We start from the raw sequence: 25732 nt of genomic DNA, 5'->3' as shown, positions 1-25732 counted from the left end.
CTCATGCTCAGGGTAGCGAAGTTAAGGTTGTCCCCCACGATGAGGCCCGCGATGTCACCTACGAAGACCGCATTCTGCAACCGTGTACCAAAACAAGTACAGCGGTGTTTACCCCTCTATATTGCATTCATCGTATTCATTATCCTTATAACCAACCTCGACCTGGTGGGATCTGGAGCAACTCATGTTAAACGTGACGTCGTCCTACGGAAAACGAAATCAGGGGGCACAACGTCCGCAGCAGAACCTGCACATTTTCCAAAGAAGATCTGGCAGACGTGGAAAGTCGATGCTCTGGCTTTCGAGGAGCGAGATCTGAGTCGTGCAAGGACGTGGACAGCGAAGAATCCCGGTCACAGATATGAGGTGTTGACGGACAACAATGACATGTACTATGTGGAGCAACATTTCGGCCCAGAGGGAATTAATCGCCCTGACATCGTTGATATGTACAGGTCACTCTCTGCGAGAATCATCAAGGCGGATTTGTTGAGATATTTGGTTATGTACGTTGAAGGAGGTGTTTACGCGGACATCGATGTCGAGAATCTGAAGCCTATCGATCGATGGATTCCAAAGCGATTTGAAGAGTCAGAGTTGGATATCGTCATTGGTATCGAAGTGGACCAGCCAGAATTTGCCTCGCATCCAATTCTCGGTCAAAAGTCCAGGTCGTTTTGCCAGTGGACATTCATGTGCAAGCCAGGGAATCCACTCATGATGCGTTTGGTGGATGGTATTTTGAATTGGCTCAATGAGATTGCCAAGAAGGAAGGCAAACCAATTTCTGAGATCACCCTCGATTTCGACGATGTCCTCACTGGAACCGGACCTTCTGCTTTTACAATCGCTACACTCGCTGAGATGAGCATGCGAGAGGGCAAAACCATTGAGTGGGACACTTTCCACAATTTGGACGAAGCTGTCCTTGTGAGCGGAATTTTGGTCCTCAATGTCGAGGCCTTCGCGGCTGGACAAGGGCACTCAGATTCCGGAAATCACAACTCACGATTCGCGCTCGTCAAGCACCGATATCACGCATCTGGCTGGCCATCCTCACATCCCAGACATACACACCCCGCCTATGGAGAAGTCGAGAAGTGCAACTGGAACGCCGAGTGCGTAGCAATGTGGGATGTCAACACAGCCGCCTACGAAAATCTATCTGAGGAGGATAAAGCCAAGATGATCGAGATCAAGAAGGCGAACGACATTGTGGAAAAGGAGAAGGCGGATCAACAGGCACGCTTCCTTGAGATGCTCGAGAAGCAAGAGGCCGAGAAACCGAAATTCGATCCCGGACCACAGCTTCCTCCAAAGGACGATCAAGCTCCTTTGGTTGCCGTCGATCCTGCTGCACCGCTGGATGCAGCTCCTGTTGCGGTACCTCCTCTACCTGAAGCAGCGCTTGCTGCTTTGCTTCCTGCAGAAGTTGTTGGTGGAAAGACTGAGGAGCAGCCTGGTGAAGAGAAACCTCTTGATCCAGCTGCACCGGTTCCAGCACCTGCACCTGCACCTGAAGCTGTACCTGCCCAGGACGCCGCACTTGTTTTGGAGGCGGCACCTGTTCCTGCACCTGCTTGAAAGGAGACTTAGACAAGGCGTTCTGGGTTCAATATTAGCATTGCATGTCTTCTCGGATAACGAAGCAAAAGACGAGCTATACGATACCACACAACAGAGAGGCGACGAGGCCAGTTGGGATGATGTGTATGGGGAAGGGAGGAAATACCAGATAGTGGACAGTTCAGGATTGTTGAACTGAGGCTGGATTTAAGTTTGGGTTACGGGTGGTGGTTTCTTGGCAATTTGCATTTCCCTTATCTGGGATTTGAGATGCGCAATGCAGCATCGGCTTGCATTGGTCGGATGGGACAGCAACGAAACAAGATTGCAAACGGAATTTCCTTACTCTCTCATTCGATTCAATTCTTCTAGACTGGTTTACCAGTCAGTGCACACTGCACATCTAGGGGTTTGTTGTTGTCCAAAGTTCAGACGGTGTTGGGGCGAACACGTATGCGTACGCAAGTATGCTGCAGGAGTTGGAAGTTTTACTTTTTCCCTCAAGTTCGATGATGAATAGCGGATGGCGTCGGGATATTCCATATTCTACTATATAATTGGCTAGAACGATAGACATAGAACTTGGCAGATGTATGAGACACAAATCTTCAACAACTGTATTTTGGATTTTCGTCCCCTCGGTCTGTCATCGTCACTTCTTCCTGTTACCTCGCACTTTCTTAAGCTTCAACATCTCTCACTTTCTGATGTTCCGAGGGTGGCTGAAATATTCCCATTCGTCGAAAGGATAATATGGATACCAAAAGCTTGTGATGCTCATCCTCCCAGGTTCTCCGCATCATATGGATCTCTTCCTCCGAATACCCCGCCTTCCTTCCTCGTCCCCTCCTCATTTTGACTGGACATGATGATATCCCAAGACCAAGTTCCCTCGACACGATCGGATCGCATCAACCCATCCCAGCAAATCAACTAATACGGTCCAGGAAACCGCACCGACAACCCCCTGCATCACACATGCTGCTTTGCCACAAAGGCCCCAAAAGCGCCTCGGTAGGTCGAGATTTTTGGGCAGGGGGGTTGGGGTGCGTGGGGCGGCTCGGGCGTGCTGGATGCACTTATGCTATGCAAAACTATTACTAGAATAGGATAGCCTGAACACTGGGATGCTAAATAATTTTACGGTTCGGAAAACCCCAACTAAAGAGAAAGGTTCACGTTCCGTTCCTCGACTACTGCACGCAGGAACATGGCTGGGATGGGACGAGCTGATTTGGCACGTAGGAGAATCTGCCGAGACAAGAGCACGAATCAGATGGCTGGGAACATGGGACGGACCTTCGTGGTCTTGGATCGAGACTTGGCTGATCGCTTTTTCACTTAATCGATAAGTGCTGCTCCTTTGCTTGATGAAGGTTAAGCAGGAGGACGGAAATGCGAGTACATACTTCCGGTGATGGTATCTAACCTTCCCAAGTAAATTTTTGCTGTAAACAACTGCAACTGATAAGAGAGAGTTGGTCTGGATGGGGGGTTTTGACGTAAGTATCCCAAAAGTAAAGTTTACACATGGACTATTAATCCAAGCTGAATGCTCCTCTCCCCTGTCAATGCAGCTGGCTATCGCGGTGAAGAAAGCCAAAAAAAAAAAAAAAGTGAAGAAGCATCCGTATGGATGCGCTGCACGGGCAGGATCTACGGTGCGCGAACTATGGAATTCTTGAACCTGGCTTCTGGGTCCAGAACATTAGATTGAAGTCCAGAGTTGTTTCGAACAGGTCGCTATGTGACCCCTAGCATATCTGACATCTGCTCTAAGAAGAAGACGATGTAACAACAATACCAAGGAATGGTTTATCCCATGTTCTCTTAAACTTGGATTGTAGGAGGCTGGAAATGATTGGATATAATAATGAAAGTTTTCTGGCAATAGCTGTGGTCATAATCGCATTTCAAAATACCATGCTGTGGAACCTTGCAAACTTTGTTGAAGATGTCGAGTTTGGAAATACATAGTCATGAACATGATTCCATTGAACGTGGCCAGGTGGGACCTCATGTTAACTCGTCTCTTTCAAATCGTCACAGTATCCTTTTCCTGGATGTATACATCATCCACCTATAATTCCATCCTCGACTCCTTGTTCCTCCATGCCCACAAAACTCGGTGTGCTTAACAGCTCCGACCCAATGACAATTCCCAACTCCTTGGGCTTCCAGCCCATATATACCAATGTCTTGCGACATAATCCCAGCCAACCTATCTATCCTATGCACCTGAAAAATCCAATTCTTTTCGCTCTTTGCCAATGCCCAATACCCGTTATCCTTCCTCTAAAACCCGAAACGCTAAAAGAGTAATTACAGCATATAAAACCAAATCCTCCAAGACAAAAGAACAGAAACTTTCAGCGAAAGCCGCTTGAAGGTATCGCAAGTGCCCTGCAGCAGAAGGTGAAAGCAAAATAGTATACAGTGGTAGATAGTAACAAGAAAGAAATTCCCAACGACTGGCCAGAACTCAGCATACCTAAGCTCGCGCTCGCGGGGACTGCTGGCCTGTACAGACCTGTCTGTTGGAACAATGTAAAATAGCATGCAAGAAATTTTGAGCCAGTCAAATAAACACCTTTGGCGGGGAATGATAGCTAGAATTCCTCTTCCGCTTCACTGAAATATGTGATGCAATCGAGCTCCGTATAAGGTCGCCGCGTAACTTGTAGTCTTGATTTAAATTTTCCGGAGTATGACACTCCGGGGGCTCATCTTCGTCGATATCATTGATATCGGTGTTTTGAATAAGCTCTGGAACTGAATAGTGGCTCTGGCACCCAGCCATCGCCAATGCGGCATCGAGCCACTCAAGATCCTGCCTCGAAATCTTGAAATCGTTTGGGATTGTTGCTCCTGGCTTTGAAATTTGCTTCTTGGACTTCCAAATGTTTATTTCTAGGCTGGTGATATCGCTTGATAGCTTCTGGTCTTGAGCCTGAAGTTGTGTTGTTGACCCATAGGCCTCTTTCTGTTCCACGTACAGTCGTCCCAATTCCGCTTGAAGATTCTCAAGTGTTTCAAATGGTGCTTCATCGTCATCCTCGCAGCTTATTTGCTGATCCTGGAGCTCATCCCTGTTGTGTTCTGCCGTCTCTATGCGATCTCGTACATCGCTTTCACGATGCCGTGCCCTTTCTATCTCGTTTCGTATGTTTACCCGAAGCATCCTCTGAAGCCGAACAAGTTCTTGATCCTGCTGCAAGGAGTTTCGCTGGAAGTTCTGGGATTGTAGTCGTTGATAATGAGGGAATGTAGCGATGAATCGATCCAGAGAAGCAATTTGTTGATGTAGATTCCCCCTCTCTTCCTCGAAGCGGAGGATCGAATTTAGCCATAAATTCTCGTAACGCTTTATCTTTGACTTGTAACCTCGAAGCCCAACCTCTAGGCGGTCGCAGGCTTCTGATTTTGCTGATAAAAGGTTGGTCGCATCGCCAAGCTCCAACTTAAGTTCTTGATTGCGCAGTATGGTCTCTCTTTGCGTCAATAATTCCTGCTCTGCAACTCCCAGACGCTCTTCCAATTGTTGATGGGACTTCAACCTTTCTTTCAAGCTAACGACAGAGGCTTCCGATGATGCAAGATCTGCAAAGTATCTTTCCTTGTCCCGTTGCGCCCACTGCTCCATTTCCGACATCTCCCCTCGCAGACGGATGAGCTCATCTTCCAATCTTTGATTTGCATGGATAATAGACAATGATGCCTGTTTCGCTTGGTCGATAGCGTATTGGGCTTGTCGCTGTACAGCTCCCACATCGGCTCCAAACTGCCCTCTTTGGTAAATAGACTGGAGTTCTTTCTGGTGCCTCTCGGTTTGTTCTTGTTCCCTTATTTCATAATAGTCGGCTTGGATTTCCAATTGTTTCTCGAAGAAAGCTTTCTGGGCCCTCAATTGTCCCTCAAACTTCGCTTTTTGTGCGCTTAGCTCCTCGCAGAAGGCTTCTGTGCTCTTACACTCGGGCCAATCACTGCCCGGGGGTTTTTGGACTTGTCCAATGCTGCCTCGACAAAGCTCATGGTCAATAGTCCCTAAAGAGACTGAGACATTGTCATAGTTGGGAGGCGTGACAGCGCGAGAGCTCAGTGTTCGTGTAGTTTGGTCGCTACGCGGTGTATATCGAGTTGGCCGCTGGGATGGTAGCAGTCCACTTAGTTGTGCAGGAGCACTAGGACTAGCAAGACTCGATGTGCGAGGGGGGTGGTCGTCAACTCGGATTGAGTTATCGGTATTCGAGGTCAATACGCTTGGTGTTTTTGGAACTTGAAAGGGTCAGCAAGATCTTGCTTGGGGCAAAGTTGAGACAGACCTTGGAACTCCCCCCTCTTCGCATGGATTGAGTCACTTCGAGCTCGGGCACTTCTCCCTCTCCCGATGTGTAAGACATTGCCTCCAAAAGTTGGTGAAAACCCTGCCTCAAAAGCTTGTTTGGGTCTTGTGCCGGTCTCAGAGATTAGGTAGTTGTTGGAATGATGGTCACGAACGGAGGGCAGTGAGGCTTCTCCGTCTGCACTCATAGCATGACTCTGCGAGGCATCTGCTGGATATTATAGGCGCGGAAGGAATAAAGAATGTAATCAGCCGCCTGCGTGAGGATTAAGGATGTAGAGACTGGAATTATGCTGCAAAAGCCATGGTGTTCTGGGGTAGGAGGCATGGGAATGTCAAGAGCCAGGAGCTTAGCTCGTATCGGAAATTGGAACTTTCCCACCGATGACGATTTGTGGAGGAGATGGACGGAACCCCCCTCCGCTGGCGCAAAGACTGCCATCTGCTCTGATGTTCTTTTGAAATGTTAAGAAGTAAATCCGAAGGCCCTAGAGACCTGAATTGGCAATGAAAGATATATTGTATCCAGACTCGACTGCCTCGGTCACACAACTGTCACGTCAATACTGCAGTAGCCCGTTCCAGCCGCATTGACGAGTCACAACATCACATGCAAGCCTCCAAAGTCTGTTTCGCCCCTCTGTCGCTTCTCCAAAATGCTCCATGTAAATACACAAGGGATCGATCATATCTGCTCGGAAAGCAGCAAGCTTCGGAGTTGCTTAGAGCAGCTGAAGTTCAAGACTGAGCCAGAAAATACTGTACATAACTGAGATGTTTAGCAGAAGTACTCCCCTGGCTAAATTTACTGAATCCCTTCCGTCGACCTAAATCAAGCTTTTAGCTATGTCAGGGAGGCTTGACAGCCCTAAACAAAACGATTACTGTGAATGCAAACTTCTTTAGCTACAGCTATTGTAGGGTTGAGGCTTGAAGCGGTGAACAGCAATTGAGGTCCAATTGGCAAGGCTTGAAAAGATATATCACAGAGTTCAAGGTGAAGTTTGAAGATGTTAAAATTCAGATGCGTGGGCTTATTAGTGGCAGGCAAGTCTGCACGAGTGCCGAGATCGGGTCGAGGTCTTGGATTCAACATCAAATGGATCCCATTGACACTTTTCGCGCATGGCCGACTCGTCAATCAACACAGGATCGCAGAATACACAAAAGATAAGCAGCAGCAATTTCATTTGCGCGTCTCAAAAAACTGTACGAGTACGTCTCCCCGACGTATCTCAGGTAAGATATGGGAGACAACCGATTGGATGCTTGCGTTGCATCTTCTCTCATCCCACTTTGAGCTCTCCACATGTAAACGATCAACGAGCGCTACTGGATAGAGTTTATCTATCTCCCTTTGTCGCATACGAAACCTGGCGCCGATAAAGCAAAGCTTCTAAAATAGCTAGTTGCAAACGTACGGAAGGGATAGAAGTATATCCGTCTATTCTACTGTAGACGGAAAGATGGGGGTTTTCGTCATAGGCTTGTAGTCTCTGAAGCCAGTACTTAAACGTGCGAGACCCCCACGCAGATTGGGAACTGTACCCCCATCTCAGGCTTGTAATTCTTAGAGAGTATATCTTCATATTCAAAATTTATTCCGATTTGTTTTGTGAAAGTATTACCAACACAATGGGTTCTATCACTCCCATTCCTTACAACCTCGGTCCGCTCCCACCATATCCCCTCCACCACTCCATCAAAGACAAACTAGATCCCGTCTACCGTGCTTTCTACGATGAGCATATTTCTGATAAGCAGCAAGTACATTTACAGCCTGTTGAAGCGTCGAGGACCTCCGGTGTGCTGATTCCTGGAGGAGGAAAATTGTTGAAGGTAGGTAGTACAAAGGATTACAGTGTGAGGAGGAGAGAGAGTGATGGGCCGGATGTAATGGTTAGAGTGTTTACTCCAGAGGGAGAGAGGTCGGAGAAAGGGTGGCCTGTTGTGGTATACTATCATGGAGGAGGTTGGGTTCTGTAAGTATATTTGATTTGGATCAACGGTGTTTTGGGTAGTGAACGTCGCTTCACCAAAACACCGTTCTCCCCTTACAGTTCCAATGGAGCTTTTCCATATCGCACACAAGAAAATGGCTGACTTGAGATTCTTTTAGAGGCAATATCGATACCGAGAACGTTGTCTGTACGAATCTGTGCAAAAAAGCGAACTGTATAGTCATCTCGGTAGATTATAGGTATGTTTACATCGACTCTCGCTTATCGTTGAGTTTATCTCCCTACCCCAATAAACACTTCAACGAGATACCACACATTGTGGCCCGAAGTTCTACAAGACAAACAAGACCCCAACCCAATCTCCTAACGAAATCCACAGACTAGCCCCCGAAAACCCTTACCCCGCAGCAGTCCATGACTCCTGGGAAGTTCTCCTATGGCTCAAATCCACAGCTGCATCCCTCTTCTCCCTCGACCTCTCCAAAGTTGCCATTGGTGGTTCTTCAGCAGGTGGGAACCTCGCTGCAGTCATGTGCCACAAAGCACTCTCTGCGCCATCGATCGTTCCGAGGTTTCTGGTGCAATTGCTTATTGTGCCGGTGACGGATAACACGGCGGATGTGAAGAGTACGGCGTCGTGGAGGGAGAATGAGTTTACACCTGCGCTGCCGGCGTTGAAGATGTTGTGGTGAGTTCTTGCTACATTTGAATTCGATCTCGGTCTTACAACAGGTTGTGAGAGGAAAGACCTCGAGATTTTTCATAGTGATCTTTACTGATGGTTCGTTCGTGATACAGGTACAGAAATCATTACCTCCCCGACCCCGAGACATGGGCAGACCCAGAAGCCAGTCCTCTTTTATACCAATTCGAATGGGAGGAGCAGCCTAAAGCATTGGTTGTAGTGGGTGAGCTGGATGTGTTGAGGAGTGAAGGCGTGGCTTATGCAGAAAAGTTGACGAAGGCTGGCGTGCATGCAGATTTGAAGGTCATGAAGGGAATGCCGCATCCATTTCTGGCTATGGACGGTGTGTTGCAGCAGGGGAGGGATACGATCACGTATATGGTTGAGGCGCTGAAGGATGCTTTTGCTTAGAGGGGTTGTATAGTGTAACAGGAGTAAGCGGGTAGGAATGGGTTAGTTGTTAGGCTCGGTGGTTTGCCTGTAGACTTATATGACTGGCATTCAGTGGCGCTACGAAACCATGATAGATGTTCTCGAGAAAGTTTAAATTGTTAGAGAATAGATGCATGCATCAATAGAAGTCCGTTCAAGGACCGAGTAGGAGACAAGATGTTCACTTCCCATAATAATAAATCTACGGCTCATGGAGGGGCGGTGCCATCTTGTTAGCTCTTCATGAGCATCTTGTCTGTAGATTGCTTTCCTTCTAACACCAAGGTCCACAATTTGCTACTTACACGTTCCACTCATGATCGTTGTGACGAGCTGAGCGTAGTACCTGTGAATGATTTTGAAAATCTCAAGTGCGAAGGTGAAAGTAAGGATATTTCGACACTCTTCATGAACTTGATAAGGAATAACTCACTATAGCTATCGTTGATTGTAAGGTCTATATCTGCTAGCTGTCCTGGATTTGATTTGACTCTCTGCCCATGTACCTAGGTATGACGGGAACGGACCCACTTTAACGAAATGACCGGCGGTCGATTTTTCCGATCCGCGCTTGGCAAAGCCTCTATTTCTCTGACCTGACGGCGATCGATGTCGACCTCTAGAGCCTCACTTGAATCTTCAATCTTCGATCGCACGTCGCAACATCACAAAACACGTCACCCTAACCGACGTTTCCTGTCGAAAGATACGAAATAAACCACTGCGTAGCAAGCGCAAGAGGTACGTCTAACACTCTCAAGTGGCAAACGTACAATCATTCATCATGTCGTACCCCCCACCTCCAGGTCTCCCATCGAAATCTACATCCTCACCTCATCCATCTCTACCTGCTCGACCACCACCTTCCTCTACACCGGCATTTAAACCAGCCTACAATGCTGGACGCGGTGCACCATCCTCATCGTTCACTGGCTTCGCGCCTAGATCCGTAGCCGCAGCGGCGCCCCAACCAGCCTACCACCCATATCCACAACCAGCATACCCTCAACAAGCTTACAGCGGATACTCTGCACAACAACAGCCAGAAGCAGCCTATGGCGCCGCACCACAAATTCGCAACCCATTTGCACCTCCTAGTCAGACTGCCGGCGCAGCAGGAAGAGGTTACGAGGAGGATCCTGAAATGGCAGCGCAGATCGCACAATGGCAATCGGCATATGCGGGTAAAGACACCTCGACAGCTTCTTCTGGTGGCTATACTGGAATTGTCAGAAGATATCCAGCTGGTGAGACATCAGGTGCTGCAACGTCGGCGAATGCTGCTCCATTAGGCGGAAGGGCTGATGGACCCAGCATGAGCAATGCAGCTATGACGAGCGCAGCCCACAACGACACAGGTGTAGCCACAGTTGTCAATGATGCTAAGACCAATACAAAGACCGTCGTTCGTTCTGGCGGTGGAACCACTTGGACCGACTCCTCACTCCTTGAATGGGATCCAGCTCATTACCGGCTCTTCGTAGGAAATCTTGCTGGCGAAGTCACGGATGAGTCACTCCAAAAGGCATTTGCACGCTGGCCATCTGTTCAAAAGGCTCGTGTTATCCGGGATAAGAGAACCACCAAGAGCAAAGGATACGGATTCGTGAGTTTCAGCGATGGAGATGACTTTTTCCAGGCTGCGAGGGATATGCAGGGCAAGTATATCGGAAGTCATCCAGTTCTCTTGAGAAGAAGCACAACGGAAATCAAGGCCGTCACGCCGAAGGATCAGAGAAAGGGGAAGAACAAGGGGAAGAATAATGGCAAGGGTGAGAAGGACAAGACTGGTGCTGGAGTTCAGAAGGCAGGCAGCAAGACGAAGGGCGGTTTGAGAGTGTTGGGATGAACTTCGCTGCTGTACAAAATGTTTACGATTCCCAAGGCGAAGCGAGGTTTACTGGCGTTATGGCAAGGATTATTCCGGAGCGAGCTTTTGATCTCCGTGAATTATGACGAATGGGTAGGATGAATTCTGCTTGGTGGACTCTTTCCTTCGAAGAAACCGGCTCTAGAGATAAATATCAGCAGTTTATAATTCAAGAAGAGAATCATTTGCATGCGGTATACGCCACTCCATCATAATGCACTCCGTTGCCTTCGTCGACTGGAAGTCGCCTAAAATCAATGCTTGAACGTGACCCTCTGACTGTAAGCAGAGCTGTAGATGAATTCAGTCAAGCTTTAGTGAATACGAAGTGTCTGGATAGAGACAGGTGTAATTTCCTCATGCGTACCCCATCTTTCCGCCACGACGTTACTCGTACCATCCTAGATGGCCGTTTTCTCCGACCCAAAAATTCTCGTCCAAGCGAGTTCTCAGTTTCGCTTCCAGCTCACGACACGCTCCGCCACCAAACACACATCAACATTCTGAACCCCAAGTCCAAAATGTCTGACAAACAAGGACAGCCCCCGACATTCGTTCTCAAAAAATCTCGCATCCTCCAACAACTCTCTGTCCCACTCTCAGAATACGATGACCTCTCGCCTAAAGGCTCAGTGGATGCTGGGATCCGTGAATTGATTGATGAGATTAACGGGCTAGAGGGATGTGTAACTACGAGTAGTTGTGCGGGTCGAATCAGCGTCTTTTTAGAAGGGAAGAGGAAAGCAGTTGAGTCCGAGGTGGGCATGAACGGGGAGGTGGATGCCGGGGAGCGTGAGAGAACGGCTGCTGGGGTCGGTGGGAAGGGTGGTGGTGGGAGGTGGCTTTTTGTTTCTCATGATCCTGTGGAGATCTCGAGCCGGAATTGTGGTGGGAAGGGGAGCTGGGTGGAGCTACTTGGTATGCAGAGGCTTGGGGGCGGTGATGAGGAGGTTCGGAGGGTGATGGAGAGTAGTGTGAGTGAGAGGAGACTTGTGCATTTCAAGTTTGAGCCGATGGTTTGTCGCCCTGTTACTCTTATGACATTTTGATATTCTATTTAAGATAAATAAGGATGAGATAGCTAATGGTAATATACAGATCCTTCATGTCCTCACGGCATCTCTTCAACAAGCTCAAATCGTCCTCTCAGCTGCCCTCCAAGCAGGATTCAGAGAGAGTGGCGCCTTGAATCTCACATCCTCCACTGCCGATCCACCTACACCTATGGTAGGTATTCGCTCTATGGGACTTGCTTTGGAATCAGTCATTGGCTTTGAGAGTGAAGGCAGGGAGATTTGTATGCTCCCTGAGTGGCAGCTGAAACATTTAGTTGAGGTTTCGAATCAGAGGTTTTTGGAGAATACAAAGAGGATTGAGAGATTCAGGACGCTCCTGAGGGAGATGAGCGTGAGCGGTGCTGGCTTAGCGAGAGAGAGCAAGAAGGGAGAGGATGGAGGGGAGTGGGAAGATGCGGTGGTGAGGAGGGAAAGGAAGAAGGCCGAAGGCTTGAGGAGGGCAGAGGAAATGAGGAAAGCCCGAGATTCATATGGGACAAGCCAGAGTGCAGACGATCTACCTGAATTGAACATTTTAGACCAGAATACATAGCTTTTCTCGCTTCCAGTATTTGTCCTTTCCAAGCTCTCTTCGCCTTGTATGTTCAAATTGTGTGATCCATCTATGAATTCTTGTTATTCATCATACACATAGTCTACAGTCGGTCGCCCATAATTCTTCATATTAGAGGAATCCATCATCTCACGATCTTTTCCACCCAAACCCCTTCCAACCTCCTAACCTCCTGCCTGAACGTCTCAACCTCCTTCCAGCAATCCAACGGCCTCCTATCATTCGCTCTCAAACACTTGACGACCTCACTCTTTGCCTTCTCAACACCGTCATCCACATCTGCCAACTTCCTCCTCTGCTCGAGCTTCTTCTTCAGACCCTCAACATCATTCTGTACCGCCTCGCGACCCAATTGCCGCAGGTGATCGCCTTCTGACTTGCCTTCGCCCGCCTTGTTCTTTATGGAGTCTTCGGCAGCAGAGATCTTGGCGGAGAGCTCTTCAAAGTCTTTTGCGGCTTTGTCCTGGAGTTTCTTGAGTTCTTCGGAGACTCTAGCTTGGATATGGAGTTCGAGGGTTTTGGCGCGTGTGGAATCTGTCTGTATTTTCCAAATTCGATAAGCAATTAATCATCTAGAATGAATAACAAGTACGCATACCTCAGAGCTCGACTGCAGAGAATCTACCAAGCCCTGCGAGAACCGGACTGGTGTTTCGCTGCTTCGTTATTAGCTTGCTACTCGAGATGATTGGTCGCAGGAATTCTACAAACCTGGTCCAGACTTGCGTCTTGGGAGCCGTATCCGGCTTGGAAGATCCAGAACCCATTGTGTGTGTGTTGGGAGTGCAATGGCTGGTTTATTGACTTCGCTGCTGCGATTTTGAGGTTGCATCTGATGTTCCTGGCCCACTAGGGATACGCTTACGTAAGCTTGTAGCTGGGCGTTCAGAAGCCGTCCCAAAGCATTCAGAACATCCACGAGTCCCAACTGGAACCTCGTCACATAACCGTTGAAATGGTATTTCATTTTCTAGGCATGCGATGTACAACAACACTTACTGAGGCACATGTAAAGGCCGAGAGCAGCTGCAAAAGCTTGCACGTGATCCAGTGGCCATGGAAGTTGCCCAGCGTGCGCATGCCTCGCTACTCTTTGAATCTCGTCTCAATTTCTCACTATTTCACTTGTACACATGCTATGGTTCATCAGGTAGTTTCGAGAACTATGGCTGACCTTCTAGGAACTGTTAGGAGTAGTATCTCCACCTAGAAAGGGAAGCTCAAGGCACCAAGCTCAGCCATACAATTGCGGCTGAGGTGCATCTCCAGCCTCATTATCTATGAGTTGCTATTTGCTGGCTTTCTGGCAATATTTATCCTAGGCACCCAAGGCTGCCAATTTGCACAGCTCATCAATCTCCTTCATTGTGCCAGACAGAATTCTACTATACTGGCTGTTTGGCATGATCAGTCTGTTACCAAAATGCAGCTGTACGAATATGTAAGGCTCACCACTCCCGGGGAATTTCGCATCCTCATCCTGGCTCCAGGCAGTGATTCAGAGCCGCTCAAATGTTATTTAAAGCACGCGCTTCTCTCTGATCGCCCCAAGTACGACGCGATATCATACGCATGGGGAGACCCTAGCAAACCAAGAGAGATTCTCTGCTCTGAGACTTACTCTATCCCCATCACCGAGAGCCTCTTCACAGCTCTCCGACATCTGCGCCATGAGAATGAGGAGATCGCCATCTGGGCAGATGCTGTATGCATCCATCAGGGCTCTGACACGGAAAAGAATCACCAGCTCGCTTTGATGGGAAAGATCTATTCAAAAGCCGCACGAACTTTGGTTTGGTTGGGGGTAGACAAAACCGACTGTGCAGCTCATGCGTTCCAACAAATCTCTTACTTGTCCCAGAGCGTATTGAGAGGTGCCACCTCAAATGAAGATGTTCGTCAACGAGTCCTCGTTGCATATCAAGACGAGGGCTACGAGAATTTTGAAGCGTGGTACATGACATTCATCGATATGATTGCGCCCATCCTCGGAAGCTCGTATTTCTACCGCCTTTGGGTGGTTCAAGAATTTGCCCTGGGGAGGAACACACAGCTCGTGTTTGGTACAGCAATGGTGTCGATGTACGAGTTTATCTCCGTCATGTATGACTTCGCAGGTCTCGAACAAGGATCTTTATTCCAAGAAAGATACAACTTCCATGCTCTATGCAATCTCTTGGACATGGATAGCATCAGAAGAAGCTATCAAGAAAGGATATCCTTTGACACCAACGCTATCAACATTTCAAGAGCAACCAGTGTTCCCCGAATTCTCGAGTTAATTCGTCAAACCGAGCGTCAATTCTTCACTGATCCCAGGGATCGCTTATTTGCAATACTCAGCCTTACTACAACGCCTGGATTCTCTGCTGATTATACTTTGACCGTTGAGGAGACATTCATGGGGTTCGCTTCCTGGACTTTAACTTCGTTTCCAAGTCTCGCCCTCCTATCAGTCGCTCGCGGCTTATCAAATACAAAATTCGAGCTGCCCTCATGGACTCTTGCTCCCGACATGGCTGGGCTCGACTCCGTAGAATTGACAGGACCTTGGGAAGCTCCGCCCCGACTGTCTAATATGCCGCCCTGTGGACTACCCATGAGCTTTCTACATGTTGGCCACTTCAAGGCTTCTGGAATTGGCCCATTGGAGATTGTGCCTGACTACAGTGTATATTGGTCAATTGGAGCTGAAAACGTCCTTCAACTAAAAGGCTACATTCTTGACAGTGTTCACACCAGAGGTGATCGTTGGCTAAACACTGCGACCTCGAGAGACAGGCGTCGGTCCCTGATCGAAGCAGTCACCCTCGCCAATTGCGAGACCCTAGATTTTGGAGACGACAGATACCGGCGATTCTGCGCGGCAATGACTTTCGAGCTGAGCAGAAACGATACGCCCGCGCTTCCCACCCAGCATGCAGATTTCAACCAATATATTCGTGGAATAATATATGGTTCTGAGACCAGAGGACATCGCGAGGAGATCTGGGACGACGATGCGATCTTTACAGAGATGTATTCACGGTGGGCACGGTATCGTTTCTTCAGCCTCACTACTTCGGATCGCTTCGCTTGGGTTCCACATCTGGCAGAGTCCGGTGATAAGATCTGCATTGTACGAGGATCGCGTATACCGTATGTTCTTCGACCGCAGCCAGATGGCAGATTTGTGCTGGTTGGGGAATGTTGGATTCAAGGGTACATGCGAGGCGAGGCACTGGATTTGCCTGGGTTCAGGTGGGACGATATATTCTTAGTGTGAGGAATTTTCAGATTTGAGAGATGAGAGATTATGGCTCTCATTGGAATCTGGAAGACTGGTATGATAATGAACTATGTATATTGTTTTTCATGGATGAGCTAGGTCGCGTCGATTGATTGATTGTTGTATTTAGAGTATAGGAAGAGCTCGCTTAACCGGGGTGAAGAGAACTGCGACGTGCAACACAAGCTCTTAGATGGAGCTAGTTGGGTTGTTGCATGGTTGGTTAAAACGCGAGTAGTGAAAGGTGAATGGCTGGCTTGCTGGATTTGGTTTGGTGGTGACGCTCGACAGGGAGTTCAGGTCCACGATGGCAAAGAGAGACAGATAGCTTGCGGGTTTCGAGGATATGTTGATAACTGACTTTCATGACCATGACATCTAGATTGGAGACAAGTACAGTATTGTATGAAGAGGCTGCACTCATACTCTGTTTCAGTGTATTTTGCTGACGGAGAAACAGAAATCGCTGGACGCAGCTGCTTGGGCATAGAACTTGAAGGATAATGTAATATGGTTTCATTTTAGATATCAAGTACTAGCTAGCATATAGAAGAGTTGCTTGATCTTCGTTCTATCTTCGAGTCAATGCCGTGCGGACATGGAGGCAGAATGTGGCTGAGATATGGAGTGAAGATATATCGACATTGACCTGGCAATGGCTCCTTCACCTGCTATGTTTGAGAACTATTTGAAATTACCTCATTATATGCCTCAATAAGGAGAAGACAAGTAGAGTGTATGATCATTGTAGCATTTTTAAATGGTGATGAGAGGATACCCTTAAAAATCACTTATCTCGGGTCTCTCTGGCAAGATATGAAGGTATGATTTGCTTGTATTATTGAAGACTGAGTCAGGATACAACGACATTCACAAAAGGATTCATTTACCTCTCCGTATAATTAGTCCTGTTGAATCAGTAGCACAGATCGTGAATCTGCACCAGGATCAATGCTGTGATATAAGTTCCCCTGACGATCCTCACCTCGTGCTGAAGCTAGAAAGTCACGAGACCCCACACACCAAACCCACTCCAAAGAGTGGAAACTCTCCCCTCGATTTCATCTCAACCTAACATGGAGAATGAACTGCCAAAGGTGGATACCACGCTCCAGAATCCCTCAACCAGACACGTGGGTTCGAATTCTGGACTCTCACATCTGACTCGTACGCATATCTCAAATCTTCGAAGTTCGGTCGTGGACTAAAAAGTTTGAGATCGGGGGATGTCGGAGGTAGGTCGGTATCCACTTGGTAAACTAACGGTCCGCCGGACAGAGATGCGGAGAGATAAGGATCGTGAGACAATAGAAAGAGGGGAATTCTGATTCGAAACCAGAAATTTCCCGAGAATGTGAATGAAAGAATTGCCTCACCGAGGGCCAGAGGGATTTTTGTTGAATAGCGGCCCGTGTATGCCTAAAAAATAAGCACGCGGTCCTGCTGGATGATTTGCAGACGGCTTACAGACGAAGGAATTTAGGAACGACAAACATCAGAGACCTAGGTACGTTGGGCTGAAAGCAGTGTGAAAGTGATTGCATGTGCAAAGTAAGTTCAGGGAAGGACATAAGAACGAATTTGAGATAGATCCATGGATGAGGAACGCTGCAGATGAAACGGGTAGGGAATAGGGAAGTTTCTACCGCTGTACCCGTGTTGAAAAAGATAAATGGCTCAGCTCAAGCGAAACAGAAGGCAGGGAGCGAGTAGCACAACACCACAACAAGTCGCGTCGCGAACACAAAAACGGGAACCGAAGGAAACACTGCATTGAGGCTGTGTACAACCTTACACAAAAAGGCACGATGCATGTGGATCTGTTCGACCCAGCAAATGAAGATTGGCAGCGAGGCAAGAAGTGCAGCCCATGCTGATGTTCAAGGTGTCGTATCGGTCCTGGCGGCTTTACTCTCCTTCAAGATATCTTCGTACTTCCGAAGAATAAACGGGGATATGCGTATGCCTCAAGGCCTGGGCTCAGATTCAGAGTGGATAGACTCTCGAAGACCAATTGCAGCGGGGTCTGGGGCTGGGGATCAACGTCGAACCTGGTGAGTGGGATAAATAGGCCCGAGGTGGGTAAATGAGAGGAACTTTTCTAAGGTAGAGATAACGACGGAATAAGTCATGTCAATTATAGGACGAGTAAAAGGGCGGTGTTTACAAAGACTACTGCATCAAGAAGCGTGAAATATCCACAGCCAGCGAGGAACAAGTGATGATGAGTGCAGGCGCTGGTGGGGAATTTGATCCTGATGTAATATTACATACATGGAGGGGTAACAAAGGAGGGGTCATCAAATCACAAGCAAATTATTAATGGTCGCTCGTGCCCGTTCACGATAGCATCATCGACATCATCCAACATCATCCCACTCCCATGTCCGCATGAGAAGAGACAGGCTAGAACTTCGGCCCGCCAGCGAGTGAGTGGTCGAGGTGGTTCAGTACTGTACTGTAGTGAAAGGAAGGTTTCATCAGAAGGCTGGATCCGATCCCGATTCAGGGGACGATGTGACGATCGTCCCCTTGTCCGGACGTCTTTCTCCTTGTCGCTCGGTTGTCATCATCGCAAGCCAAGACTATTATTTACTTACTAACAAACAGGACGCTGGACGTAAGTCTTCTTTGCTTTCAGGATAAACAATAATGGTCTCGTAAACATACCCTCCTCAACCCCTCACTCATTGACTTCTGCTCCACAAGTAAGGTATCCCCTCGCCCGTGATCCATTACTCCATGATTCCAGCGCGAGTGCACCGGATTAGTGCACTTGCATTGGCATGAGTGAGTGCCCATGTAAAACGGTAAAGAAAGGTGCGTCTAAAAACGCCCGCAGACATCAGAGGAGGCTTGCTTGTCTTTGCGCCGTTTCCATAAGGTAGCCATCAAAATCCATGCACAAGCCCCCTCCTTACCTGGGCAAAGATGGGAACAGGCCCTCTTCCGGCAGCTTTGCGTCATGGTTGCGCCGCAAAACCAATGCCCGCCCAGTCATAAGCTGCGGATCTGTTGCAGCCCCCCCGCAAAGTGGGCGTTTGCGGATGAGGCATGGTGCAGACTGCTAAAAGACGCACTGCGCTCAACCACTCACGGCACGCCTCACTAACCATCAGGTACTCGCTCAACCACTCAACCTTACGAGAACTGTACTGTACTGTCCTGCACTGTGGCAGCCCGGCCCCAGCCTTGCTCCAGGATCGAATCGTGTTGTGGTGTCGTTGCCGTATCGTCGCTTCCACCATCATACCTACGCTCCCTCCCTCCCCTGCTCGTTCCCGCTTGCTTCGCTTTACTTGGTCAAGTATAAGTACTGAGCCATACCTCTGTCTCGTCATTCTTTTTCTTCCCTTTCCTCCATTCCTGTATCTTTTCTAGACATTCATCTCATACTCACAATTGAAATCTCGATCCTGCCACTTGCGGCACATACTCTACCACTTATACATATTCCTACCAACAAGCACTTACTTGCTATCCACTCCATTACTAGCTGACTGACTACCGCTCACCCACCTCCACAACATCCCTCCAACCCCCGCAAATATGAAGGCAGTACATTTCGGTGCCGGTAACATCGGCCGAGGATTCGTTGCAGAATTGTGAGTTCCTCCGCCAAAAACAGCTCGTAATTGGCCTATCAAGCCATCAAGCGGATGAGAAACCAACGAACGACACTTACTGACATTTCCTGCCACAGCCTCCACAACTCAGGCTATGAAGTCGTTTTCTGCGATGTCATGGACAGCATAATCGACCAGCTACAGAAATCCAAGTCCTACAAAGTCATCCAAGTAGGCGCCGAGGGCAACAGCACAACCACCATCTCCAATTACCGAGCCATCAATTCGAAAACGAACGAGGCCGACGTAATCAAGGAGATCACAACAGCTGACATCGTCACCTGCTCAGTTGGCCCCAATATCCTCAAGTTCATCGCCCCTGTGATCGCAAAAGGAATCGACGCCCGCCCCAACGACGCAACACCAATCGCAGTCATTGCCTGCGAGAACGCCATCGGCGCCACAGACACCCTCGCTGAGCACATCAAGCACCCCAAGAACACATCTGAAGACCGCCTGGACGACCATCACGAGCGTGCCCGCTACGCCAACTCGGCCATCGACCGCATCGTACCCGCACAAGACCCAAATGCCGGCCTGGACGTCAAGCTCGAGAAGTTCTACGAGTGGGTAGTCGACAAGTCGCCGTTCCACGACCACGCACCTCCAGCGATCAAGGGCGTCAAGTGGGTGGATGATCTGATCCCATACATTGAGCGTAAGCTCTTCACGGTGAACACCGGTCACGCTGCCGCCGCCTACCATGGATACTACCACCAGAAGACGACGGTCTATGATGCTCTACAAGACAAGAAGATCCTCGATGAGGTACGCAAAGCGCTTGCGGAGACCAGCACGTTGATCGTGGGTAAGCATGGCATCGAGGAGGCCGAGCAGAAAGAGTACGTCGAGAAGATCATTACGCGAATCGGCAACCCACATCTTGAAGATGCTGTTGAGCGAGTCGGTCGTGCACCACTGAGGAAGTTGAGCAGAAAGGAGAGGTTTATTGGACCGGCTGCTGAGCTTGCTGAGGAGGGAAAAGCATTCGATGCCCTGCTTGATGCAGCGGAGATGGCGTTCCGTTTCCAGAATGTGGAGGGTGATGAAGAGAGCGAGGAGCTGGCCAAGATCATGGCTGGTAATAATGCTGAGGCAGTCGTCGAGAAGGTGTGTGGATTGACGAAGAGCGACAAGTTGTTTGAACATGTCGTCAAGGTTGTAGAAAAGGTACAAGCGGAGGCGTAAAAATTGGGTTGGGTTCGGTTCTCGGTTCGGGTGTTTTTCTTGGGTTGCACATTTTCTTCTCTTGTCTTTAATACTCGTACAACACTCGATGCTGTTGTACTGACCGGCGCTTATTGGATATGGTGTCTGGATGAGCGAGTCATTGTGGAACAAGCGTGCTCGTGGTCACGAAAGCGAGATATGCATGCTTTGGGGATGGAACTCCTCAAGCTCATAGAGCGTTATTTTATGAATATCAAAAAATCCTTCTAAACAATTATTGTTCACAGCCTTCAATTCTTTACCTGCTAGTAATATGCCAATACTAACGCCGGGGTATGTTATGCCAAATCATCTTCTCTCTTATTAGTACACTTACATGCTCACGTCTCGCTCTTCCTCGTAGGTATCTACTCGCTACTCTCCTTCCCAGCAACCAGCTTCTTCCTCTCACTCGTTTTCCCTTCCTCTCTTCGACTCGACCCCTCTCCCCTCCTGGGTCCATAAAACCCCGGACTCGGCAAAATATCCCCATCACTAGTAACATACGTCCCACCAGCCTTATTCCAATCCTCACCCTCACTCTCCGTCCCCTCATCATCCCCATCACCATCACTACCCTCTCCACCCCTAGCAGCAACCCTCGCCAGATGCGCCTCATGCTGAGCATCCTCTCTCATCTTCCGGATCTTGATCCAATTATACGCAGCTATAGCGCCGATGGTCACGAACAGACCGGATATGTTGATTGGTGTTAACGGGTCGTGGAAAACGATGCCTGCGGCGGAGATGGTAACTACTTCTTTGAATATACCGGCGATGGAGAGCGTCACGACGGATGTGCGCTGTAGGAGAGCGAATTCCGAGGCGGTCATGCAGAAGGCTATAGCGCCAGGGAAGAGAAGGAGTGCTGGGCCTAGGAAAGGACCTTTCTTCTCGATCAGAATCCGGAAGCCCTCGGCCAGCGCGGGGAATCCTTCTACAGGGATGGCGATGATGAGTAAAGAGGCGAACATGATGGGCGCGAGGTAGAAGATGGAGCTGAATGGGTTGGAAGTTGCTGGGTTGCGGAGGAGGAGGATCTGTGTTAGGCCCCAGCGGAAGCCGGAGAAGAAGGCGGCGGAGATGACGAGGATGAAGCCGAGGATGGAGAAGTCGACTTCGCCGGCTACCATCATTATTACGCCGACGGTCATGGTGAAGATGATGGCGACGAGGCGCCAGGAGGGGACTTCTAGGCGGAAGAGGAAGGCGAAGAGGAGGACGAAGGCGAGGGAGGAGGATTTACACATTGCTGGGAAAGGTTAGTGACTTATATGTAAAGAAGATGGGTATAGAGACGTACTGTAAAATGTCAAAGTGATGAACTTCAAACTCATGTTCCCAAGACCAATATCTAATCCTGTAGCCATTCCACACGGTCCTATACGAGTAAAGTAAAACATCCTCGTCATGAGCGGCTTCTTGCTATCTTCTTCGTGTTGTTGGGCATCCTGGTCCGAGACATGGGTGTTGTGTGGGTTGGAGATGGAGTCGTAGCGAGGTCGGAATTGGGGAAGGAAGAATAGGACTAGGGAGGAGAGCGTGAATTGGACGATCATGTGGAAACATGTTGTGAAGAGTGGGAAGTGGAAGTCTAGATGTTTGGGGTCGAACATCCATTTGTTGTACTGTTTAATTTGTGAGCTTAACGTAATGGTTACTTGGGACTGGGAAACTTACAATCGATATCGACAACGAGAACACATACCACATGGCTATCAACAAGCCATTGATCAAGCTCTTCTTCACAACATTTTGATCCGCCTCTTTCTTCTCTTCGTCTGTTATCACTATCTTCGCTTCTCCCGCAATCCTCTGATCCAGCAGGGTATTCCGCCTTCGCTTGCCTTTCCTTCTCTCTTTATCTTTGCCTGTCAACCCCGTCTCTTCGTCGTCTTGTAATCCATCATCACTTAAATCATCAATCTCCCCTCCACTCAGGCTATCATCCTCGCTCCTCTCCAGCTTTGGGTCTTCCGTCAGACTGTCATCTGCTCCTGTAGCTGCCGCCCCTTTCCTCGGACTGCCTCGTCGCCGTTGTGACTTCCCCTTACTACCAGCAACCGAGTTCAATGAGTTCATAAGACTACTCCTCCGCCTCCTATGTCCCGACTGCTCTGCCTCCATCTCGCAATCCGAATCTTGTAGCCCAGCGCGCGCGACAGGTGCATCAGGGGCCCAAAGGTTGTCAGTCGAATGTACAGAGCCGTCTGAAGTTGATCGAAGTCTAGGTAAGGGGATTGAGGGCGAGCTGGGTCGTAGAGCTGGAGAGGAGGATGCAGAAGGAGAATCAGGAGAAGCAGGTTGTTCGTTGTTGGCCGTCATAGCCTCTCCACTCCACATCCACTTCCTTATGGGGTCTCGTGGATCAATGCTCAGGTACTGAGTCGTCGGTCTGAGCTACCAGCCCAGACAGGGGATGTGAGTTTTGTGACGGGTGACCGAGATGCGACCAGACTGGACTTGGCGGGAATGGAAGATGAACTGCCAGCAATCTCAACGCTCGGGGAAGTTCAGCTCCATTTGCGACACATGTTCAAGACAAGTGAGCAATAAGTGCGTTTCTGCAATTCGATGTCGAACTCAACACCAATGCGGCTCTTGTGGAGAGGGTGCTGCTGGGATATTACTGTACTGCACTGGTCCGCTCATCCCTGACATCTCGGCAGTGAGGCCCCTGGTAAACATTGTGCTTGGCACGTGAAGCCCGTCCAGAGCTCGCGGAGTCGCGAACTGAAGTCAACAAGAACATTGATTTCTGTACTACCGCTAACACGTCAGTCGGTTTATTGCAAACTTAGAGGGCTGCGATGACCAGCTTCTTTCTCCTCCCCTCTTCTCTTTGTTATGTTTCCTTCTTCTATCCTGAGGCTTGTCCTCTCCTTAAGCTTCGCTTCTTATTAACAGCTTATAAAGCGAAGCAACAAACGTACGTAAAAGCTATTAAGCTCTTCAACTCTTTGTAATTAAACAGAGCAGTTATTTCCTCGATGTTAAGTACCCTATTAAATATAAACCAGTAGGTTGAAAGAGTATGAGTGGCTGTGATATTCAAAGAGTCCTTCAAGTATATACAAAGACTTCAGCCGGCAGCATTGGATACCTATACCACTACCACACGTGACTTTGATTGTTAGTAACACTCGAGGGAGTCAAGGGTTGTGAAAATTGGATGGTGAGAGATGATGTATCTACTATTAGTACGTCTGTCAAGACTGTATATGGTAGGGGAGTCGCTGCTCTTTCCATACAGACTGGAAAGAAGGATCCATGTCTGCTCCATTCGGATTAAGTGCAGAACGACAGCAGGGTAGAGCAGAGAATAAAAGAAGAGTGCTTACCCTCAAGATTGGTATTGAAGCCAGGTGCTTTGATACTAATAACGCTTCCTCGCAATATCTTTACTCGAGAGACATTGTACCCAGATTGAAGACCTCACTGTCCCCTAGATTTTGAAAATGAATTGCTACCTACAGACGGAAGAATGCCATGAAGTATGAAAACCGTGACATATCTTGGCAGCTTGGAAGATATTTTGGTGAGATGGGCCGGGCACTTAGGTTATGTACTATTGAGCTCTGAAGAAAATAACTCAGGATCATTGGTGGTATCGCAGAATTTGATGAGTGTTTGTATCATCCCGCGGCATGGCAAATCCTCGTTCTGCTTTGACTGAGATCCTTCCATTCTCTTCGCCATGACAGCTCGTGAAGATAAGAATTGCTTGAGCCTACTGTTCACATTCCCCTCATAGGCATTCGGGAATCGCGTCGAACGATCCTGGCCTCTGAGGAACCTGCCTAGCCTCGAATTGGCAATTCCTCGAGGGAAACCAAGCGACTTCGCCTCTAAAAGCCAGCTGGCGTAGCAGCTCGAAGCTATGCGTATCATGAAGCGTCAATATCTGCCACCGAAACCACCGAAACTTCATCATAAAGTCATCCAATTCATCATTCATACCTCGTAACTCTTTCAAATAGGCCGTCCCCTCAAACAATCCCAGGATCCCCCTCCCCAACCATATCACCTATCCTCTTCAAATGCAGCACCAGCCTATACGCACTATTCCCATTCAAGTAATACCTATGCAGCTTCTTACTTCTTATGAACCCTAATCTCTCATACAGTTTCATAGCCGGCACGTTCGTCTCCTCGGTCTCCAGGACCACCTCGTCTGCTCGGCGCTCGATCATAGCGTCCAGCGCTTTCCGAACGAGCGTTGTAGCTATGCCGTGGTTGCGATAAGATGAGGAGACGGCGAGCATGGCTATGTAGCCGCGGAGAGTGGGTGGAGAGTGCGATTGGTGGAGTTCGAGCTTGCAGACTATGACGCCGATGAGGGCGTCTGTGAGGGGGTTTAGGGTCTGCGAGAAAAAAATACCTGTTAGAAGGATTTCTCCAAAGATAGCTTGCAGATGGGATGGGATAGTACCATGAAACATAAATCTCCCCACTGGTACAGGAAGTATCGGTATACATAGATGCTGTATGGCTCGCTCAAGTCCTTGGAGATAAGGGCGCGGATTGAGGGCAGATATTTTTTCTCCAAGGCATGTTCGTATTGGATGTAGCGTAACTCGGATGGAATGTCGCCCTCTGCTGGTATTGAATCCACTGCTGTATTGCTAGCTATGTCCGCCATCTTGGTGCTTTTGTCGACGTGTGAGCGAAGGAAATGAGAAGTGGTGGTGTTGATGTTTGCTTTCACATGCAATCAAGCTCAGAAGACAAGGCTGAAAATTAGTGCCACGGACGGCAGAACCCCGGGTGGCAGAACAGGCGCGGTCAATTCGAGGTTCATTCATTGGCAGCCTTACGGCAGTGTTGCCCATTTCCCCAATTGGAAATTTTACCATCATAACAGATAGTTACCCTACCTATGATCCAATGATTTGCTACGAGATCAATTGCAACTCTGACATCAAATAACAGGGGTTTATATCCCAAATGCGGTGCTGATTAGCCATCATCTGCCCAGCTGCTTCTACTGCACATCATCTATTCCAAAAAGGTGGGGTTGGTCTCTGTACCCCGCAATCGGGGATTCTTGATGCCAAGACACAAATTACAACTTCAGGAATGCTTTCCACGGCGGTTGCAATTGATCTCACATTTGTTGAAACAAACCTCAACAGAGGAAATGA

General features: G+C 48.6%; 10 protein-coding genes across 12 annotated transcripts; 6 read left to right on the top strand and 4 right to left on the bottom strand.

The window, feature by feature from the left end:
- Window positions 1-39: 39 nt before the first annotated feature.
- Window positions 40-1584, top strand: ONS95_009956 (uncharacterized protein; the record flags this gene model as incomplete). Its single annotated transcript, XM_058503523.1, has 1 exon — window positions 40-1584. One exon carries the CDS (start codon window positions 40-42, stop codon window positions 1582-1584), a length of 1545 nt encoding a protein of 514 aa, XP_058360235.1.
- A 2560-nt stretch (window positions 1585-4144) lies between these two features.
- On the bottom strand, window positions 4145-6096 carry ONS95_009955 (uncharacterized protein; the record flags this gene model as incomplete). Its single annotated transcript, XM_058503522.1, has 2 exons — window positions 4145-5841; window positions 5889-6096. The coding sequence occupies 2 exons, from the start codon at window positions 6094-6096 to the stop codon at window positions 4145-4147; spliced, it is 1905 nt and encodes a 634-aa protein (XP_058360234.1).
- A 327-nt stretch (window positions 6097-6423) lies between these two features.
- ONS95_009954 (uncharacterized protein) lies at window positions 6424-9158 on the top strand. Of its 3 annotated transcripts, XM_058503519.1 has the most exons (5): window positions 6424-6905; window positions 6956-7890; window positions 8028-8108; window positions 8249-8557; window positions 8668-9158. In XM_058503519.1, the coding sequence occupies exons 2-5, from the start codon at window positions 7544-7546 to the stop codon at window positions 8963-8965; spliced, it is 1035 nt and encodes a 344-aa protein (XP_058360231.1). In that variant the 5' UTR covers window positions 6424-6905; window positions 6956-7543; the 3' UTR covers window positions 8966-9158. The 3 variants fall into 3 exon arrangements, with proteins under 3 accessions (XP_058360231.1, XP_058360232.1, XP_058360233.1); XM_058503520.1 differs by lacking the exon at window positions 6424-6905 and having other exon boundaries at window positions 7427-7890; window positions 8249-9158; XM_058503521.1 differs by lacking the exon at window positions 6424-6905 and having other exon boundaries at window positions 7427-7890; window positions 8028-9158.
- Window positions 9159-9616: 458 nt separating this feature from the next.
- On the top strand, window positions 9617-11059 carry ONS95_009953 (uncharacterized protein). The gene is made up of 2 exons (XM_058503518.1): window positions 9617-9727; window positions 9793-11059. Exon 2 carries the CDS (start codon window positions 10131-10133, stop codon window positions 10833-10835), a length of 705 nt encoding a protein of 234 aa, XP_058360230.1. The 5' UTR covers window positions 9617-9727; window positions 9793-10130; the 3' UTR covers window positions 10836-11059.
- ONS95_009952 (uncharacterized protein) lies at window positions 11060-12464 on the top strand (the record flags this gene model as incomplete). Its single annotated transcript, XM_058503517.1, has 2 exons — window positions 11060-11872; window positions 11955-12464. The coding sequence occupies exons 1-2, from the start codon at window positions 11114-11116 to the stop codon at window positions 12462-12464; spliced, it is 1269 nt and encodes a 422-aa protein (XP_058360229.1). The 5' UTR covers window positions 11060-11113.
- Window positions 12465-12609: 145 nt separating this feature from the next.
- On the bottom strand, window positions 12610-13252 carry ONS95_009951 (uncharacterized protein; the record flags this gene model as incomplete). The annotated part of the gene is made up of 3 exons (XM_058503516.1): window positions 12610-13023; window positions 13084-13141; window positions 13197-13252. 3 exons carry the CDS (start codon window positions 13250-13252, stop codon window positions 12610-12612), a joined length of 528 nt encoding a protein of 175 aa, XP_058360228.1.
- A 340-nt stretch (window positions 13253-13592) lies between these two features.
- ONS95_009950 (uncharacterized protein) lies at window positions 13593-16309 on the top strand. Its single transcript, XM_058503515.1, has 2 exons — window positions 13593-13926; window positions 13976-16309. Exon 2 carries the CDS (start codon window positions 14242-14244, stop codon window positions 15748-15750), a length of 1509 nt encoding a protein of 502 aa, XP_058360227.1. The 5' UTR covers window positions 13593-13926; window positions 13976-14241; the 3' UTR covers window positions 15751-16309.
- A 2817-nt stretch (window positions 16310-19126) lies between these two features.
- On the top strand, window positions 19127-20829 carry ONS95_009949 (uncharacterized protein). Its single transcript, XM_058503514.1, has 2 exons — window positions 19127-19358; window positions 19457-20829. The coding sequence occupies exons 1-2, from the start codon at window positions 19303-19305 to the stop codon at window positions 20565-20567; spliced, it is 1167 nt and encodes a 388-aa protein (XP_058360226.1). The 5' UTR covers window positions 19127-19302; the 3' UTR covers window positions 20568-20829.
- Window positions 20830-20956: 127 nt separating this feature from the next.
- Window positions 20957-22931, bottom strand: CAS42 (Triose-phosphate Transporter; the record flags this gene model as incomplete). The annotated part of the gene is made up of 3 exons (XM_058503513.1): window positions 20957-21840; window positions 21892-22216; window positions 22269-22931. The coding sequence occupies 3 exons, from the start codon at window positions 22929-22931 to the stop codon at window positions 20957-20959; spliced, it is 1872 nt and encodes a 623-aa protein (XP_058360225.1).
- Window positions 22932-24577: 1646 nt separating this feature from the next.
- On the bottom strand, window positions 24578-25230 carry MAK3 (N-alpha-acetyltransferase mak3; the record flags this gene model as incomplete). Its single annotated transcript, XM_058503512.1, has 2 exons — window positions 24578-24952; window positions 25021-25230. 2 exons carry the CDS (start codon window positions 25228-25230, stop codon window positions 24578-24580), a joined length of 585 nt encoding a protein of 194 aa, XP_058360224.1.
- Window positions 25231-25732: the final 502 nt, after the last annotated feature.

The sequence above is a fragment of the Cadophora gregata genome (assembly GCF_030347475.1).
Source record: "Cadophora gregata isolate MNR1 chromosome Unknown scaffold_4, whole genome shotgun sequence".
Classification (NCBI taxonomy): domain Eukaryota; kingdom Fungi; phylum Ascomycota; class Leotiomycetes; order Helotiales; family Ploettnerulaceae; genus Cadophora; species Cadophora gregata.
The sequence above is the reverse complement of the archived record's forward strand: the minus strand, read 5'-3'. Positions and strand labels throughout refer to the sequence as shown.